Genomic DNA, 21,404 nt, shown 5'->3' on the forward strand with positions numbered 1-21,404 from the left:
AAATGCAAATTTTTTAAATTTTTCATGATATTTTGATGTTTTTCACAAAAAACACACAAAGTAGTGACCAAATTTTGCCACTAACATAAAGTGCCATATGTCACGAAAAAACAATCTCAGAATCGCTAGCATACGTTAAAGCATCATTGAGCTATAAGAGCATAAAGTGAGACAGGTCAGATTTTGAAAAATTAGCCTGGTCATTAAGGCCCAAACTAGCTGCAGCACGAAGGGGTTAATAGGTCTTTTATTTTTTGGCGTCTATTTTGTGCACAAGTAGACCTTTCAAAAGACAAATTTTTAAAGCAAACATTTGTTCTATGAACAAGCTGTGGAGGACTTTGCATGGGCACAGTTGAGCCATTCTAGTCCATGGTGTAATGGGCAGCAGATGTGGACCCGTTGTGCTACCGAACCAGTTGACACCAATGGAACTGGATCTCTGCTGTTAGAGTACACCAAAGGCATGGTCCTGGTGTGGGTAGTGGCTTGTCCTGAGAAGCAGAGAGCACGAATATGAAGCAGTAAAGATGTAATCATCAGCCAGGTGATAAACAGGAGATTCAGAAAGGTACCAGAGATGAGGCAGCAGTGTAGCTAAACAATGGGAGGATCAGGGTGGTCGGCAACGGGAGAGGCAAACAGTACAGATGGGGTCAAGAAGGCAAGTGTAGTCCAAGGAACTGGCATGGGTAGGGATACATGGAATAACAGACACAAGAACAACATTGTCGCTGAGGAACACAAGGAACAAACAATGGTCAACCAAAAATCAATGGGTTGTGAAGGTTTAAAGTGGTGTTGGAGAATCATGATAGATTAAGATAGAAATAATACAGAGCCCACTGGCCCTTTTAACTAGAGCTTGTGCCCTAGAGGACCACCTGCAGCAGTGGGCAGGGAGGGAGAAGCACAGGGCGGGAGAAGAGAGGACACTGCCATGTCCCACATGGTGGATGCAGTGGAAGAGCGGGCAGGGCCAAGGGGCTGCCAGTGGTGAATGGAGGAATGATGCCCATGTTACACATGGGCTGTGTCTGGTATTGCAGTATGAATTTAGATGAGCCTAAGGTGCGATACCAGATATGGTCCATGGACATGAGTGACAGTTTTGAAGACAATAATTAAATACAGTTTTTGGGTAGGATTTCCAAATCCGATGAAATGTAAGTATTCCGGAACTCTATTTTTTGTTTTCCTTCCAGTACAAGCTTTTATTTTATGAGAAAAACTTCCTGCATATCGGATGAATATTGATGTGTTGATCTGATTTGGAGTGCACCATTGTGTGTATTACGAAAGAGGAACAGATTATTGTCAGCTCTTTTACTCAATGCAGGTCTTGTTTGCTTCTGTGACAAATGTCAAAAATAATCAAAAAAATGTAGTCGATAATCTTAAAATTGCCCTTTTTTATAGTTAATATCTTCTTTGTTTGAAAAGTACAAGTTTATTTACTCAAGGCAGTGGGAACCTGTATTTACTCTTTGACAAATAGCGAAAGGTAACCTGATGTCGAGCTCATAGCCCTAGGCAGAATACTGAGTACTGTCTTTGTTCTCGGAGAAAAGAAGAGAATGAAACTCTGATACGCATCTGCAAGAGAGGAATCTGCGATAAGTCAAGTTTGGAAAGCTATCAAGGTGGCACGGGTCCAAGTAGGAGTCTACATCTATCATGTATACATGTTTACCATAGCAACGACAGATGGGGACACCATAAAGAGTGGCTGGATGAACGCTTCAAACCAATTCCAACAGGTGTCTTACTAGTTTGCATCCTGCTCCATCTCTCGTTGCCACCATGAGTTATAGCTATTCTCATAGTAGCACTTCAAGGGGGGGAAGCGGCATCTCCTCTCGGCTACCTGGAGTTTTTGGTGGATCAAGCGGTCATAGTGGTTTTGGAGGTGCAGGGATCTCTCAATCCATTTCAAGGTTTATATCTTCTGGTGTGGGAAGCAGCTCTTCTGGATTTGGTAGTGGAGCATCCTTTGGTGGAAGCTCTGCTTTCCACGGTGGAGATGGATTGCTCTCTGGGAATGAGAAGTACACCATGCAAAATCTTAATGATCGTCTATCAAATTACTTGGACAAAGTGCGTTCATTGGAAGAAGCCAATACCGACCTTGAGCGCAAGATCCATGAGTGGTACGAGAAGCAAGGGTCAATCACTGTGCGTGAAGAAAACTATTCCCCCTACTACACCACAATTGAAGAACTGCGGGAAAAGGTAACTAGCAAAGTTGCTACAATATAGCTTCAGTTGATTTTGTTTGTGGGGAAATTATGAGAACTAAAAATGAGAAACCTCAAGCACGTTCAGATTCGTCCAAGCCTAAACACTCTGCATTTGATTACCGATAGCTAAAGAAGATGGATGCAGGTTCGGACGAATCTGAGCATGTTAATCTCTAATGAGAATAGATGTTAATAAGTGACCATGGTCGTTTTTTAACAATTGCTATATTTTTAATTTACACAATTCCGAATGTATCAATACCATATATTAAATACAGTCTATTGGTAAAGGGCTGCCATTGTTATCTCCTTCCAAAGATTAGACTCCTAATTTTGTCTATAGATAATTTATAGTGAGTGTAACTATTGGAAACTAACTAGATTTATTTTTGGGATTGTAGTCTAATAAATCTGCTATGAACATCAGATTTATCAGATGTATTGTTTCAGATTCTTCATTCCAGGCTTTAAAAATACATATGCTAGAAATGTATGGACTGTACAATAGAACCACTCATTGAGACTTTATTCTGGCTCCTAATGGGCAATCCTAAGTAAGAGATTCTTCTCTACAATGTCCTTTGAGACAGCCACCCAAAATTGCTAACTCATCTTGAGTAGGCTAACATACAAACAATAGAAAATCAGGGGGGGGGGGTCTTCTCAAAGAGTTGGCCTTCCAGGTTGTAAGTATGTAAAAGTAAAATATGTAGGGTCCTTGACCAGAAATGTCCCTTTATCTTTACAGATCCTCAATGCAAACACTGAGAACAATCAAGTCTTATTGGCGATAGACAACGCCCGTCTCGCAGCTGATGATTTTAAGCTTAAGTAAGTTTATGATTGCCGAATAGATCAATACCATATACTAAATACAGTCCATTGGTAAAGGGCTCTCCTTCCAAACATTAGACTCCTTTACCATTATCTTTTTCAGGTATGAGAATGAGCAGTCCCTGCGAATGAGTGTTGAAGCCGATATCCATGGTTTGCGTAAAGTGTTGGATGAGTTGACCCTTACCAGATCTGACTTAGAGCTGCAGATTGAAAACCTAAAGGAAGAGTTGGCCTACCTGAAGAAGAACCATGAGGAGGTGAGACATCTACAGTCTACAAGTGTTACTTTAGACTGACAAAGAAGACCTGAAGAAGTTTGATTTTTTTATGCTATTGTCTCCTCAGGAGATGAGTGAGAAGGGTCAGCAGATGAGAGGCACAGTGAGTGTAGAGATGGATGCAGCTCCAGGGGCCGACCTGACCAAAACACTGTCCGATATGAGAGAGCAATATGAGTATATTGCTGAGAAGAACAGGAGGGATGCTGAGACCTGGTTCTTGACTCAGGTATCTATCTTTATACCCAATAATCCATCTATCTTCCATCACTTTTTTCTCTATGACATACTTTGATTTGATCTTCCAATTTGTAGAGTGAATCCCTCCAGAAGGAAGTGGTTGCTCACACAGAGCAAACTCAGTCCAGCAAAACGGAGATCACTGAGCTGAGACGCACATTGCAGGGACTAGAGATTGAGCTGCAGTCTCAACACAGCATGGTAAGTCTACTGAATCGAGGGACGTAATATATAATACATTAGCCTGAATCAAGTGGGCAGACTAACTGCAGTTCCATATACCACCAAGTGGAAAAGAGTGACAAGAAATATTCAGAAGGAGATGCCACATTACACTAGCCATGCATTCTTTCATTCCCATGGTCAGTGGGGGTCCCAAAGCTTGCACTTCCAGAACCTCCACCAATCCCAACAAGGGGGATGCAAGATTGCCCCAATAAATGGAGTGCCTAGACAGCCTTCGCAGCCTGCTTTCCATTTTTCCCTATGGGACCAATAAGTACTTCCAAGTTTAGCCCTAAAAGCATTGACAGCCCTATAAAGAATGAACAAAGCTATGGCCATGGAGGCTGTGCAGGCGCACTGAGTGCTCCATTCTTTGAAGTGCAATTGGATAACTGTTCTCCAGATCAGTTGGGTTGGACCCCCCCAGTGATTAGCTTTTTATCCCCAATTCCATGGAGGGGGTAACAAGCTCAGATGTGACCCCTTTAGGAAATATTAGAAGTATAGAAGGAATGGAGTTCAATATGGTTTCCTTACCTCCCATCAGAAAGCAGGACTAGAGGCCTCCATAGCAGAGACCGAGGGCCGATACGCCAACCAGCTTCATCATATCCAGAATGTAATTGGCAGCATGGAGGCTCAACTTGGAGACCTTCGTTCTGACTTGGAACGCCAGAATATGGAGTACAAGAACCTCCTGGACATTAAGGCTCACTTGGAGGCTGAAATTGCTACTTACCGTAAATTGTTGGATGAACATGACCACAGGTGAGTACCGCCATTATATTTGAAATTGTGCCAATACACAGTGCATGGAAGATGCTTAAACAAGATGATAACATTTATCTGCATTTTTAATATTATATGACAATGTACAAAACCTGATATTATTCCTTATTTTTACAGCATTGGTGCGTCTCAGAAGGAAAGTGCAGGTAAACATTTTATACACCAAGTGAATGACATTAGACAACTAAAATGGACACTGTCAGAAAAAAACTATCTTTGACATATTGTATAGACATGCCAAAACTTTGCATCGGGGGTTCAGACTCCACCCGAATGGGACAGGATAGTTGCGCATTCAGTGTTTTCTCTCCTAGATCTGTGCCACATGACCAAGAATCCCAAATCAATGGGACTGTCTTGGTTCCAGGCACAGAGAGCAAGGAGAGCTCAGTTGCATCCTTTTCTCCCCATTTTTTCTAGCTCTCAGACTCTGACCCATCAAAATTTTTGACAAGTCTCTACAACATGTCAATAGTTTTGACAGCTACACTTTAAACTGTCTTAAAACAGCTATTGGCTAAACTCTCATTCAACTCTCTGATATGTCTTGTGACACCCCTTATTTACATGCCTACTTGTCTTGGCTTTCTATGAATTCCTGAATAAGGAGAGAGGAGAATACTTCTGAAAGAGTCCTCTGGTGTTTGTTTGCACCCCACAAACAAAAGAATTGTAGGGGAGTGGTTCGGAGGGGAGAATGGGTCCGGAAGCAATTGGTTCTATACTCCTTGCTGTGGCGGCATCAGGTTACTGCAGCCTTAGCTTCAATCATTTCAATAGGAGCTGAAGCTGCAGTAATGCGGAGCTGCCACTTTGCCGAGTACAAGCTAACTGTATCTAGCTTCATTCTCCATGTAGTGAGGGCACCAAACAGCTCATTTTAATAGGCTATCTTGGATAACCTCTTTAAGGCTATGTATGCATGTCATGAAGGGTCATTGTGTGTTAACATACCTTGATTCATACAAGGTTCACTCACAACGCTAGCACACTCACTGTGAGTGACATCACGTTGTGTTGCTTTACATGAGTGACATCACAGTATGCGGCTCCACTTAGTGTTACATAGTTGATAAAATTCATCTAGTTCAAAATATAACCCTACTGTGCCAATCCAAAGGAAGGGAGATAGGACACAGTGTACGGAGGAAACAGGCCAATGACAGACACACCGGTCCGGATGTAAAAATACCCCAACTGAAAGACATAAAAAAACACAGATAACACATACATAGGAAATATCACAAGTTCATGAGGTCGAAGGTTGTTGGAATTCCGATGTAAATTTTTTTAAATTTACAAGTTACAAAAACGAGGGGACTCTCTGTAAATGTTAATTCCTGAAGGTGTATGGACCTAGAAAAATAGGGTCTATAGATACTTTTTCTATATGTAGTATGTAGCGTGGTATTAATTTATTTTTCTACTCTCAGGATCAACAACAACAACCACCACTAAAGTTCACACCATCGTGAAAGAAGAGTCCTCTTCATCCGTAAAGAAGTGATCTACAAGAAGATGTTGGCTCCAGTATTGCAAATGAATCATAAAACTATAAGTGTTAATGATTTTTGCAATAATAAAACATTGCAGTCATATGATGATGTGTTTTCGTCTTGGTGTTAAATTTTTTTTTTTTTAAATAAATTTTATTCAATTTTCAAGTTTTTTACATACACAACTTCTCTCACAAGAAGAAAAAGAGAGAAATAACAGAAACTGAAATACCACAGTTTAGGCACATGTAGAAACATATTGTAAAGGGTCAGAGACATCTGGCATGTCACAGGGCAACACAAAACGACTGAATACACATTCGTATCTGGACACGATAATCTTTCATATCTTGGTACCATAACAAGTAGTTGGAAAGATTCCCCCCCCCTCGCCTCCCTTGTCCCATCACCCAACCCTATTCTGGGACACAAGGACAGCTAAGGAGATACAGTGCGGTCAGGGACTACTAGAGTTGACTGCCGGACACGTAGACACCCCAAAGTTCCTGCCAGATCATGTCGACAGTACCACTCAGTATATCTAAAAGGGTACATTATGTCATGTATCTCCTGAGCTGTGTGATGGGTTTCCAAGAAGGAGCGCCAACGGTCGAAGAACCCCTTAATCCCTGTGTGTTTGTGTCTTTCAGCATAAACTCTATCTATGCCAAATAGCCTTTTTAACTGAGATATTACCATAGGGACATCTGGAGTCCTACTTGAGAGCCACTCCTGGAACAAACACCGCAATGCTACATGTGTGACTATGTGTACTACGTCTGGTACCTTTACCACTGTGTCTTCCTCCGGGGGTCTTAATTGATGGAAGAGAAAGGCCTGGGGGGAGTGTGATATCTCTATCTTCCAGTGCGTGTGAACATAGGTAGCTATGGCCCTCCAGTATGTTTGGGAATGCCTGCAGCTCCACACCCCATGCCACAGATTAGTGAGGGGCTGGTCACATTTTGGGCAAGCTGTGATTCTGTCAGGGAATTGCGGAGAGGGAAGTATGTTGAAACCATAGAGTGCATTATGTGCTAATTTAAAATAAGTTTCTCTCCATCTTTCATTTATTATGCATTTTCTGACCTTGTGCCACCCTTGCAAGATAGGTTCCTGGATTTGTTGATCAGACGTCCATCTAGCCCAGGTCGGAAACAGGGCTGCCCTATCAATTTTTAGGAAAGAATTTCTAAGGGCATTATACAACACTGAGATAGAGGTCTTTCCAGGAGTGGCTCCCATGATGTCATCTAAAGTATGGCTTTGAGCCTCTTCCCCCAAGTTCCGCAATCTGGTGGAGCAGAAGGCATACACCTGCTGGACATAGAGGAAGTGAGACTGAGGAAGATTTAAGAAATTTAGAAATTTAGACAGGATTTCCGATGGGGTAAACCACTGCCTACTCTCAGGATTAATTAAATGGCCCGCCTGGGTGACTCCCCTGGCCACCCATGTCACAGCCCATCCAGGGGAACTTCCCCAAGGGGGTTCTGGATGTCCAAAGAGAGGCATCCTTTTGGACAACAGAAAAGGAAGTTTAAATATCTTTCGTGCCTCTCTCCACGCCATTACTGTATCTTTCAGAATGGCAAAGCTTTTAAGCTGCGTCGGCATTCGGGAGTGGGAGGTGTGAAGAAGTGCTACCGGGTTCCAAGGCTGAAGAAGTGCTGACTCAAGGGGGAAGTTAGAATGATAAGAGGAGCCATGTAGCCAGTCGATAACATGACGGAGAAGACAGACTATATTGTATCCCCTAACATTTGGGAAGTTGAGCCCCCCATCCGATTTGCATAGGGCCAATTTTTGGAAGGCGATTCTTGGGCGTCTACCCGCCCATATGAATTTGGAGAAAGTCTGGCGAAGTTTATTTATATCAGTATGTTTTATAAGCAGGGGGAGGGTTTGAAGTGGGTACAACAACTGCGCAAAACTGACCATCTTTACCAGGTGACATCGCCCCATAAAGGTGATTGGTAGCTGTGCCCACTTACGCAGTTCTGCATAGATTTTATTCAATAATGGGGGGTAGTTTAATGAGTACAGAGAATCTGGCGTTTTCCCCACCTTGATCCGTAGATAGGTTATATGTGACTTAGCTACCTGTACAGAAGATGGCCTATCTACACGCGTCCAAGGGGGGGGAGATGGGCCCAGAGGGAGAAGCTCACTCTTCCCAAAATTTATTTTATATCCTGAAAGCTTACCATAATCAGTCAGGAAAGAAAATAGAGTGGGCAGGCTGATGTGGGGGTTATTAAGAAAAATCAGGAGATCGTCTGCAAAGAGGGTCGTTTTAACTGATCTGCCACCCACCTGAATACCCTCGAACATGTCCGAGGTTTCTAGATATTTGGCTAGAGGCTCTATGGTCAAGTCGAACAATAAAGGGGACAGCGGGCATCCCTGTCGGGTGCCCCTTCCTAATGGGATTGGGGCTGATAAGAGCCCCGGGGTATGGACCCTCGCTATCGGATCAGTGTATAGGCCCCCCAGAAATGCCTGAAAGCGCCCTCCAATGGAGAATTTTTCTTACACCGTCCACAGCCAATTCCAACGAACATTATCGAACGCTTTCTCCGCGTCTAGAGATAATAAAGCAGGGTTGTCGTTTGGCTGAGGGCGGTGTCGGATCCTATCCAAGACCACTAGCACTTTTCTAATATTAGTAACTGCCGATCTATTTCTAATAAAACCCACCTGCGCCTCCCCCACCAGGTCAGGCATGTAATTGGCTAGTCGGTCCGCGTTTTGGTCAGCAATTTAATGTCATGATTTATTAGCGAGATTGGGCGGTATGATCCCGGGTCCGTGGGGTCTTTACCCGATTTAGGGAGAACTTTTATGTACGCCATTTTTGCTCCTGCCGGGACATTGCCAGTGGTGAACATAGAGTTAAAATGTGTAGTGAGGCTAGGTGCGATGTGGTCTATTAATGTTTTAAAAAATTCCCCCGTGAACCCGTCGGGTCCGGGAGCCTTGCCATTTGAGGAGGCCTTTATAGCCCTACGAACTTCCTCCTCAGTGATTTCTGAGTTTAGCACCTCCTGCTGCTCCTCAGAGAGGGAGGGAAGTGATAAATCCGCCAGGAAAGTGGACAAGGTACCCGTCTCCAAGGGGGGGTGTGGAGTAGAGTGATGTGTAATAATCCCCTAGAATTTTATTTATTTGGGTCGAGGTAGTGTGCAGGGTCCCCTGTTGGTCTCTCAGTGCCAGTACATGGGCCGGGGGATGTCTACCTTTTGCTAGTCTAGCCAAGAGTCTGCCCGCCTTATTACCGTAGCGGAAAAATTCCACCTCGCCTTGGGAGCGATACATCCTATCCCGCCTGTCTAGCCATAGCTCATAGTCAGCCTTTGCTGCTTGCCAGGCCTCCCTGTTGGAGTCAGATGAGTCCCCCAGGAAGGCTGTGTAAGCGCCTCTAAGGTGATCACTCGCCTTTTTGTATTGGGCGGCGGTTTTTTTTTTCATCGAGGTGACATGAGCTATTAATTTACCTCTGAGGACGACTTTACTAGTTTCCCAGAATAGTTGAGGAGTGGATTTGTGTTCCGCGTTATAATAGTCGAATTCCGTCCACCACCCCCTCAAAAGCTCAACGAACGTTTCATCCTCCGTCATAAAGGAGGGAAACCTCCAGATATACTCGTTGCCCATCGGGCAGGATGGGAATAGGTTCAATACAACCGGTGAATGATCCGTGATAACTAGGTCCCCATGCTTTATCGACTCTACCCTGCGACTGAGTATTGGGCTAGTCAGAATGTAGTCTATTCTAGACCAGGATTGGTGGGGGTGTGAGAAGTGGGTGAAATCCCTGTCAGCTGGATGTGCGAGGCGCCATGCGTCCTCCAGACCCGTTTGTTCCAGGAAACCCGGCAGCACTTTATCTCTAGAACGGTATTGCGTAGGGTTTGCTGAGGGTCCCTTCCTATCCTCCTTTGGGTCGAGGACCGTGTTAAAATCCCCTCCCACTACTTTCTTCTGAGTGGTATCAGCATTTAGTCTATCTGCCAGCCCTGCAAAAAAGGTTGTGTTATCCCCATTGGGGGCGTAGACGTTAAAAATGCTATATTGGTCCCCTTGGTGTTCTATAATCAAGTGCGAGACCCTTCCCTCAGCATCATTAGTGTGAGATACTAGCTTAAATTGGAAAGACCTATGGATCAGCGTAATAACTCCCGCCTTACCATTCACTGATGGGGACCCATAAACGCTTCCAACCCAGAATCGTTGCATTCTATCCATGTCCTCTGCTTCTAGGTGGGTTTCCTGCATCATTACAATGTCGGGGCGGTGTTTCTTCAGAAAGCGGAGTAGCTGCACTCGCTTATTGGGTGATCTCAACCCCTTAACGTTCCATGTTATGAGTCTAACCATGATGAGTCGAGACAAAGATAGAATGCAAGGATAAATTGTAATAAGAAGACAGCCTTAGAGAGAATATTTTCAGCAGTGAGTACCCTGTGACCACAAATCTGTCTGAGCTCATAGTTGGATTCCCCCCTCCCCTCTCCCCCCGAGGGTATAGAAAGAGAGAAAAAAAAAAAAAAAAAACCCATGTGTCCCCTATGCCATATACCGTGTGTCTCCTAAACAAAACTCGGAATACATAAAAACAACAACAAAACATAACCAAACAAAAGTGATTTGTCATCTCGTGAGAGGGCCTGATAGCATGAGACTGCCTCTCCATCTTCGAGCATGAGACTTCTCTTTTTTCAGCCATGCAACGGGCTCCCGTGGGGGCGCCACTACATGGGTATACAAAAAGTCATGCCCCGAGGATCAAGATATCAGCAGGACCATTGCTATGTAAGGAAGAAAAGTGTTAAATGATAACAATAACCATCTAAGCAGGTGTATGCGAGGTACTTGCTACTGTCCCTCGAGCGGCAGGGTTTCAACCTCGCCATCAACCATCTCAGTCAGGGGAGGGAGACCTGGAGCGACTTCTGGCGCGTCTGGTACGTCGCATGCGCCTGCGCTGCTCCTTGGGCGAGGACTGTTCCGGACGGAGGGCTGTACTCTGGGCGGGTCGGCCCTGTGACCGCTGACTGGACGGCTGTGATACACAGAAGGGCTCATTTCTCCTGAAGGCTTCTTCCGCCAACTTAGGTGACTTGTAAGTTGACATTGAGCCATCGGTATGAAAAATGCGCAGGGTGGCCGGATATTGCAGCTGGAATTTCTTTTTCGCCTTGAATAAAGCTGTACAAATATTGCTGAAAGCTCTGCGCCGTTTCGTGACTTCTGCAGAGTAATCCTCAAAGATCATGAGGCGCATGCCCTGTACCTCCAGGGGCTGAGACCTCTTCCTGTAAGCTTGTAGGATAGCCGTTTTATCGTTGAAGTCTAGCAGTCGAAATATAACTGGACGAGGTCTTGTGTTCATCGAATCCCGCACATTCTCGCGGATACTGGGGGGCATGCCCAGTCTGTGCACCCTTTCAATCCTACATGCATGGGGCAAGTCAAGGGCCCTTGGTATGTCCCGCTCACAGAATGTTTGTAGGTCAGCTGTGCCAATTTTCTCCGATATCCCTATGATGCGCAAATTGTTCCTTCTGGAACGATTTTCCAAATCGTCTATTTTGTCCTCCATAATCTCAGTGACGTCATATAATTGGCGTACACGGGAACGAAGGAAGTCGTTTTCATCTTCTAGAGCAGAAACACGTTGTTCCACCACCTCAATTCTGGTGGCGTGATCAGTAACCTCCTTACGTATCTGAGACAGAGAGGTTTTAAAAGCATCCTCTATTATTCTCTGCATGTTCGGGATTATGTGCTGTGTAACTGCTGCTGCCAATAGCTTATAGTCAATTACAGGTGACTGTCCTCCCTGTGAGTAGGTATAGTTAGTAATGCTGGCATCACTGCCTGTTTCCCCAGTATATTCCAGCAGCTGACCTTGGGCATTGTTCTGTGTCACAGTTCCCTGTAGTGGGGTCTGGGATGGGAATGCAGGACTGTCTGAGGGAGCTTGGTATTGGCAGGGACTCCCTAGCATTGCCTTTACAGGCTGAGTCTCTCCCACAGAGAGCACATGGTTACCGGCTCTAGGTCCTGTTTCCACCTCCCTTGTGCCGGATCGCTGCGGGTCCTGGCTGGCGTCACTTCCACTCACTCCCCCTGTGTTGTCGGGAGGATGTGCCGGTCCCACCGAGCCGTGATCCTGCTGCCGTTGCCCCGGTTCTGAGTCCCGCCAGCCTTCACTTGCCTGCTGGGAGCCGCCTGTGTCTGTGCGCTCCTCCTCCAGCGCCATGTTGGATCCGTCTGCCGCCATGTGGCCCGGCGTCTGGGGCTGTTTCTGGGTGCTGCGGAGCAGATATCGCTCCATCTGCTCGTCCCCCTGCTAGCCGCCTGCTGCCTCGTCTCCCCGGGCTGGTCTGTCGCCGTCTGCGGCGGTTTTGCAAGGTACAGTGTGGCCTCACACCGGGAGCTCCTCTGGTGTGCGTTCTTACATGACCGCGCCGGAACCGGAAGTCTACTTGGTGTTAAATTTACCATCTACCTAGAAATCCAAATATTCAAGGTATATTCAACTAAAGCAAAGCAGCTATCATGGCCGCCTTAGCGCATAAAGGTGCTGTAGGTCATCCTATTGCACTAATATTTCCAACCATGGGCATCCTATACTTTATTGCAAGCCAGCTCCACTCCCAGCCTCTTTACCTTGCTGCCTGCTCTCTGGCGTACTTGAGGCCTGTACTCTTTAGTGACAGTGATTTCTGGTTGGTACTCTAATGGAGCACGTAAGTTTTAGTCAATGCATGGGGCATTATAGGCTGGCAAAGAGCGATGGAAATTAGGCTATACTAGGTGAACATACCGTTTAAGGAGAATGTAAAAAGTATTATATTGGAGGCACACATTAGTAAGGGATGACACACCACTGAATTGTTGCCGACACCTTTTGTGGTATATTAGAAGTCTATTTTACTTCTGTTTGAGAGGCACAAAAACTTGGCAGTTACTTTTACATTAAAGGGGTTATCCAGTGCTACAAAAACATGGCCACTTTCTTCCAGAGACAGTGCCACTCTTGTCTCCGGCTTGGGTGGGGTTTTGCTGCTCAGTTCCATTGAAGTGAATGGAGCTTAATTGCAAACTGCACCTGAACTGGAGACAAGAGTCTTGTTGTCTCTGAAAGAAAGTGGCCATGTTTTTGTAGCACTGGATAACCCCTTTAAGTGGTATAGCATGCTTATAAGTTATGAGAAGAGGGGAGACAGGGGGCGCTTCCTCGTGTGATAAAATATAGCCCGGTGGATGGTAGCAGGGTCTTACAGGGATCCACTTGATAAAGGCCCATGTTAGACGATATAGGGCCGAAACGCGTTGTAATAAAGAATATATTATGCCATCTACCTCTGGATAACTTCTGGCTGCACCGCTGTGTGCAATTTGATATACTCCTGCGCTACTATATTCTGGTGTGGATTCGACTCTCGGTCCTGTAATCAGCTGATTACACATCTACATATGCTTATAAGTTACACACACTCGAACCAATAGTGCACCCTTGCATCTCTAGGAAGCTACTCCTACCCCAGCCCCCACAGCCAATCCACCTGCATCAGCAAATTGTCTGTGTTTGGCCAACACCACTGAGATCACCACGATCACCAGCAACACAATGATTGCCCTATATAACAGGCCCCGTGGTCAGCCAACTTTAAGATTGTCCCATCTTCGATGTCCCATCTTCGATATGTAGCCACTGGTTCCCTTACATTATAGTCTCTCATACAGAATGATAAGCTCTCTGGTTTCTTCCAGTGACATCTCTGAGGGCCCCTTTCATGAAGGTTCCTTACCCCACCCACAAACACTTTAAGTTCTCAAGGCTCACCCTCGTGTGGCATGAGCGTAGGGCTCCAGAAACAATGACACAACCTCCTCATACAGGGTGGCATCCAGGAAGCTCATTTCCAATGTCATCTGCTCATATAGGAGATTGTGACTACACTCACCGGCCACTTTATTAGGTACACCATGCTAGTAACGGGTTGGACTCCCTTTTGCCTTCAGAACTGCCTCAATTCTTCGTGGCATAGATTCAACAAGGTGCTGGAAGCATTCCTCAGAGATTTTGGTCCATATTGACATGATGGCATCACACAGTTGCCGCAGATTTGTCGGCTGCACATCCATGATGCGAATCTCCCGTTCCACCACATCCCAAAGATGCTCTATTGGATTGAGATCTGGTGACTGTGGAGGCCATTTGAGTACAGTGAACTCATTGTCATGTTCAAGCAGAAATCGAGACTCATCAGACCAGGCAACATTTTTCCAATCTTCTACTGTCCAATTTCGATGAGCTTGTGCAAATTGTAGCCTCAGTTTCCTGTTCTTAGCTGAAAGGAGTGGCACCCGGTGTGGTCTTCTGCTGCTGTAGCCCATCTGCCTCAAAGTTCGATGTACTGTGCGTTCAGAGATGCTCTTCTGCCTACCTTGGTTGTAACGGTTGGCTATTTGAGTCACTGTTACCTTTCTATCAGCTTGAACCAGTCTGCCCATTCTCCTCTGACCTCTGGCATCAACAAGGCATTTCCGCCCACAGAACTGCCGCTCACTGGATGTTTTTTCTTTTTCGGACCATTTTCTGTAAACCCTAGAGATGGTTGTGCGTGAAAATCCCAGTAGATCAGCAGTTTCTGAAATACTCAGACCAGCCCTTCTGGCACCAACAACCATGCCACGTTCAAAGGCACTCAAATCACCTTTCTTCCCCATACTGATGCTCGGTTTGAACTGCAGGAGATTGTCTTGACCATGTCTACATGCCTAAATGAGTTGCCGCCATGTGATTGGCTGATTAGAAATTAAGTGGTAACGTGCAGTTGGACAGGTGTACCTAATAAAGTGGCCGGTGAGTGTATTTTCTGTGGGTAAACCTCACAGTGCTTCATTTCCCTGCAGCGCCACCACAGTGGAAATTGAGTATTGCACAGTGCCTATTCAAATCAGTGCCCATCTATAATGCAGGACAGGACAGGACAGGCCCTTCAGAGCAAAAGACACTCTGGGGTGTAATGGGGTAAGGGGGTGTACAACAAAAAATCAGAGCTCAGCATACACAGAACAAAGCTGTCAATCACTTGAGACACTGCTGACTTACACAAACACACATGCACGCACGCACGCACGCACGCACTCACACACACACTCCACTGTCACAGATACACAAACACAGTTGCTGGCATACAGATACATACATATACTCACTGACACACAGCAGTTTCTCAGTCTTCCCCCCTCTTCTGTAGTCAGGCCCATATCAACACAGTAAATGTGAGGACCTTTGGGTCATGTGATCAGGTCCTTCTCCTCTCTCCCTCTTTGTGTGCTGCCCCTGAAGTGCCTGCGCACCAGTAAGTGGAGCCAGGAGGAGGGGAGTCTGGGTGCTATAGTATAGAGGGGGTGAGGGGGCCTGGCTATAGTACACACCATAGTCTCTTTGTAATGAAAACACCGGCACTACAGAACAAGTGAAGGAGAGCTCCTCGTGTGTCCTTCAATTCATTTTAATTAATAAAGCTGAATATATGGTGAGTGCTGCAAAGTACTATTTTCATTTCTTATAGTACACACCATGCCTGGTTAGCCAGATTCAGTACATAAGTCCTGAATGGCTAACCAGGGACATTATAGGGTTAAGCAGGGCATTAAATTATTATTACTGTTACATGGTAATCTTCCATGACCGACCCCAACAATGTATGATGGACTGATATTGACTAATAATGGGGGTCTGTCATGGCAAAGGACCCATGTAATGCACTAGGTGCATAGGTAAGTATTCCCCTTATTGTATTCAATATAAATCTACACTAGGCTTTATACAGTCATACTGTCCTCCTACTATACATGAATGTACATGAATGGATTCCTCTAAGCAATAATTACAGAAATATTTCTGTCGGTTCACGTTCCATTTAATTGGGGCAACGTGGCCTTCTAGCCGACCCCCAAACTTCCCCGAGGGGTCCTTTGGCGAACTGTGGCATGCAGCACAAGACGTTAGTTCCGCCTTACTGTCCCCAGGCTGCTTATAGTATATTGGCAGGTGAAAGTAGATAGTTCAACCCTATGAGCCTTTAGGAATGAGAGAACTTCTAGTAAAGCTGAAATGAGATATATAAACTAACTGCAGGGTATGAACCTACATTCTTACTGTGCAAGGTTGGACTTGGTGCAGAGATTAACCCTTTAAGTGCTGCACTCTTCTTCTCCAATATTCCTCATTCATGATATGTAGCTTCCTTTATAAATTTACTCCTGAGATCCTGAAGCTGGATCCTTTTATTATTATCTTTATTATTTATTTATAAAGCGTCCTTAAAGGGGACCTGTCACCCGGGAGGATGGCGCCAAGCCCCTACCGAACCCCCCAGCTCCTGGACCCGGTTCTCGGAAGGAGATTTTGGCGCCGTAAGGTGCGCGCGTGCTGTATGGTAATTACCTGAAATGAGTCCGATGCCCATAGAGAATGACTGGAGCAGTCATTCTCTATAGGCATCGGACTCATCTCTGCTGAGCGCGCGCACTGCTTCCGACGGCGAGATCTCCGTCCCGGAAACGGGTCCAGGAGCGGGACTTGCAGGAAAGGGTAAGTATCCGGGGCTCCACCGGGCGGTTGGGCAAACTCTGCGCCGTCATCCCAGCTGACAGGTTTCCTTTAATTCCAGAGTGCTATACAAGCGATGGGGGTAACAAACAGGAACAATACAAAATCAAAATCACATTACATGAAGGCAAATAGCAGACTGGTACAGGAGGAGAGAGGACCCTGCCCGCGAGGGCTTACAATCCTTTGGATATTTGTGATTTGAAGGTGATTTGGGATATACATATATCTATCCTAAGATAATAAGAAATTAATTAGGCTGGGTTGACATTACGGGGGGCATTTATTAAGTCCGGCGTTTTTTACGCCGGACTTAAAAATGCCCCCGCAGCTCCGGCGCTACGGAGATTTATGTAGAGGCGGACTGCCTCTACATAAATCCCGTGCGCGCCGGTGCGCACCGCCGAAAACCTACACCAGCTGAGGACTGGAGTAGGTTTTCGGCGTATATTTGGGCGGAACGGATGGTAAATCGTGCGGACTCTGAGTCCGCGCCCTCCGTTCCGCCCACTACACGCCCCCTTTCCGCCCCCCTGGCGTACTCGGCGGAAAGTGCCGATTTGCGAATATTTTATTCACAGATCGGCCATTTGCGTATAAAAAAAATACGCAAATCGGCACTTTCCGCCGAAAATCATCAGTTCGCAGGATGATACATGTGGCCCTACGTTTTTACAATCTTTTTTTTTTTTTTTTTTTAACTGCTTTTCCATTGACTTTCATTATAAAAAAAAAAAAAAAAAAAAACATGGATCAAAACGGGTCAGTTTTTTTAACATACACAAAACCATGGTTGACTAAATTTTTTGTGTGCGTTAAAAAAAAAACGGATGCATGTTGATCCTTTTTTTTTAGGCTATGTTCACACTGCGTATGAGTCCGGCCGCATTTCATACGCCGCCGTACATGTGCGGCTGAAACTACGGGCGTGGGAAAAATAGACATGTGGCCGGATGCGTAAGAACCACGAACATACGCCCGTAGTAGAGTTATGCTTCCCTAGCTTGTTTCGAAGCGATCTGAGGCAGGTCATTTACTTGGAAATCTTCGCCCAGCCCCGTAAACCACACAGAACCTTTTGGATCGAAAAATCAAGTTCAATTAGGCTGAAATAAGTACTTCGTACGGGACCGCATGGAAATCCACGGCCGTGAGTTTCAACATTTCTGTCCTAAAACAATGGTCTTGTTCATTTTTCACTGCGCCGTATACGATCCGGCCGTAAGCTCATACGTAGTGTGCATTGTGCGGGCGTATATCGTATACTTTCAAGCGAACACATGAACCTCAAAACTATGTGCGTATATTCGCGGTCTGCACTACGGCCGGAAACATATGCAGTGTGAACATAGCCTCATAGTGGAAATCAATGGAAAAGTGGATCAAATGGATGCACACAAATGCATCTGTTTTTCCATCCATTTTTTGGGAAAAATGTATTGCAAAAACGTAGTGTGAACCCAGCCTTACTACAAGGGCAGACTAGATGGACCAGGTGGTCTTTTTCTGCCGACAATCTTTTATGTTTCAATTTTTCTATGAAGTAATTGCACTCAGAGAGTAAGGGTGGGATCACACTACAGAATTGTGCTGTAGATTCCATTCTATGGTCAGGTGGATTCCGCTGTCCGCTCAAAGAATTGAGATGGAATGGAGCCTTTTGAACGGGTGCAGGCGCGAATGGGTTGCAACTTTTGGGGGGCAATACAATACTTAAATAAATATTTTCGCCGGACTTCTCCTTTAAACATCTTGAGTATACTACTTTGCATTGCATTAAAGGGGTTGGCCACTTTATAATAAAATAGTTCAGTGTACAGTTATAGTAAGTATACTCACTGTATATACTAACAGCAACTCCCTGTGTACCTCATAGAGCTAATATCAGACTCCCCTCCTCCAGGCTGGGCTGTCCTGCTCTGTGGTGAGCCTGTTCATAAAATGGCCGACATGGAGGAGCATGTGACCATGCCCCTCCCCCAGTGTCCTCCATAGACATATACAGGCTCAGTCGTTTACACAGGGGGTGGCGCTGGTCACATGCTCCTCCATGTCGGCCATCTTATGGACAGGCTCACCACAGAGCAGGGCAGTACAGCCTGGAGGAGAGGAGTCTGATTTTAGCTCTGTGAGGTACACAGGGAGCTGCTGCCAGTTTATACAGTAAGTACACTTACTAATACTGTACACTGAACAATATTACTATAAAGTGGTGAATAGTGATGAGCGAATAGTGAAATATTCGAATATTCAATATATTTTTTTTGTCTCTTCTTCCTGCTCACTCGTCTCCTTTGGCCCCTCCCCCCTCCATAGGATATAATGGACACAGCAGAACCCGTCTTCACTTTGCTTCTCTGTAATGAAGACAGATTTGCCTGATAATGAACAGATAAGAGGTGAGGGGGCTGGGAAATTGCTCCTTGAGTACAGAAAGAAGCTTTTTACTACTGATTTCTGCAAAAAAAAAAAAAATGACAGTTACACTTTAAGGAACATCCAAGATCCTTGGGGATTGGTGGAGGTTCTGTAGATTGACATCCTCCATTCAGACACTAATGTCCAAACTTTTCCTCTGTAAACCAATCTTTATTAAGGCAGTGTGTTTATTTAAAATATAAGGGCCCTATTACATGTAAGAGTTATTGCGCGAAAAATCATTATATCATATAAATTTAAGCTTGAGGCCGCATTCACACACAGACATGGAATGCATGTAACTGACTCCCCCCCCCCCCCCCCCCTGTGATAAGATGTTGGGAGCGGTGGAATTGTATTCATATGCGCCGCGCTGTAATGACAGCGTTGCACGGCTGATTCATTACAGCGCAGAGCATATGAATACAGTTTCCCCGCTCCCAGCATCCTATCACAAATGCTGCTCGAGCGGGGGGGCGGGGAGCAGGGGGGCGGGGAGCAGGGGGGGGGGGAAATCAGTTACATGCATTCCTCGTCCCTGTTTCGTGCAGAACACAGAACGTGTGAATGCGGTCTTAAATATTTCTTTGTGTATGCAGGCAACGATCAAACCGACAGAAATGCCTCCATATATCGCTGATCGCATCTTTTGAGCTGTCCATAAAATAATGTATACATCATTTGTTCGTTATTACAATCGTTCGTATACTATGTATACAAAGTATCGTAATTGTGATTGTAACTAATGACTTTCGTTCCATGTATTTGGGCCGGTTCACACTGAGCAAACATAGCGCAATCCCGTCGTGCTCAGTGTGCTGCTTTGAGCGAATGGGAGAGCGCGCCTGTCCGCTCCCTCTCCTCTCCGCTCAAAGAATGAACATGTTCATTCTGTGAGCGGAGAGCGGCGGCAGCGGACAGGCGCGCGCTCTCCCATTCGCTCAAAGCAGCACACTGAGCACGACGGGATTCCACGGCGGAGAGAATTGCGCCGTGTTTGCTCAGTATGATCCGGCCCTTATGGTGAAAGATTTCAGGCCGTTCTCGAAAGCGCTCGTTTGCAATTGTTAGACTGCCTGCTGCCATCCTGCTCTCTCCTCCACACACAGACCACTGGCCACCTCCATTACCGAACCGCCTTATATAGAGGGGGAGGGAAAGATGCTGACATATGGGGCCTCCAGCTGATTGGATGGGCGCTAGGGGTTATGGTTAATCCCTTTCTCCCATCCAGTGACGCTCCACGCAGCATGTGTGGCCGCCATTTTTTTTTTTTTTTTTTAACAAACTTCATTAACAAATCAGTGAATTGACAGTGTGATTCACAGTGAATCTTGATTCACCATATTCGCTTTGCTCATCTCTAATTATGATAGTATTCTAATATCAATTATGCTCTTGGTATGTAACAAGGTCAGACATGCTATAGATGCTACGCACCATCCAGTTTCTGTGACTAGAAAGCACAAGCTGTAAGGTGATCAACCAGCAGATCATTATTTAGGAGGACTATGAGCCCATCATTCAAGAACAGAAGCCTTGCAGGGCTGTTTTAACCTTAGATGAAAGTGTTGCACCTGAACTCGGCTCACTGACAGCTGAGCCCCCCTGGCAGTGACACTACCGCCAACGCTTTGTGTCCTTAAGACACAAATAAAATTACTAACTACCTCGTTTGGAATTACTTTTGTGGTGATGCTGCACAAGGATGGAGAACCATGGCTGGGCTGCAGCTTCCTGGTCCCACAGAATTCTGGCACACAGCAGTCCTCCTATAGACTTTACAGAGCTTCTAAACGGGTCACATGACCTTATGGTCCTAGAGGGGCAGTTTAGGGCATTAGAGAGGACAATAAGAATACAGTAAGGGTAGGATCAAATGAGCGCAAAATGCACTTAGAAGCAGAAAATGCTGTGATTTCCGTGTCAAAAACAGCACAGTGTCAATTGGCAAAAACCATTGGAAGCCGGGCAAACAAGCTTGTAAGAAAAGACGTCACTTCTTTTCAGTGTAGTTCAGGCCTAAAGCTCCCATTGAAGTTAACGGGAGCTACAGGGTGCCAGCATATATGATAACCTTGCCCTTGGCCCACCAATGTGTAACAACCCTGATACTATGAGTTGGCCCCCCTACTATAGAGCTCCATATGTAGAATTTTTTCTTGCCATCGAATTCAGTCGTATAAATAGCCAAGTTTTTTAGCAATGTCCTGCAGGAAATGTTATAGTGTGGAAGACCTAC

At 45.4% G+C, this 21,404-nt stretch overlaps 1 protein-coding gene across 1 annotated transcript; it reads left to right on the forward strand.

Annotated features, from left to right (window-relative positions):
- The first annotated feature begins 1,569 nt into the window (after nucleotides 1-1,569).
- On the forward strand, nucleotides 1,570-6,196 carry LOC138772667 (keratin, type I cytoskeletal 19-like). The gene is made up of 8 exons (XM_069953225.1): nucleotides 1,570-2,232; nucleotides 2,989-3,071; nucleotides 3,178-3,334; nucleotides 3,423-3,584; nucleotides 3,671-3,796; nucleotides 4,368-4,588; nucleotides 4,727-4,755; nucleotides 6,043-6,196. The coding sequence occupies exons 1-8, from the start codon at nucleotides 1,804-1,806 to the stop codon at nucleotides 6,114-6,116; spliced, it is 1,281 nt and encodes a 426-aa protein (XP_069809326.1). The 5' UTR covers nucleotides 1,570-1,803; the 3' UTR covers nucleotides 6,117-6,196.
- The last annotated feature ends 15,208 nt before the right edge of the window (nucleotides 6,197-21,404 follow it).

The sequence above is a fragment of the Dendropsophus ebraccatus genome, chromosome 14, assembly GCF_027789765.1.
Source record: "Dendropsophus ebraccatus isolate aDenEbr1 chromosome 14, aDenEbr1.pat, whole genome shotgun sequence".
Lineage (NCBI taxonomy): Eukaryota > Metazoa > Chordata > Amphibia > Anura > Hylidae > Dendropsophus > Dendropsophus ebraccatus.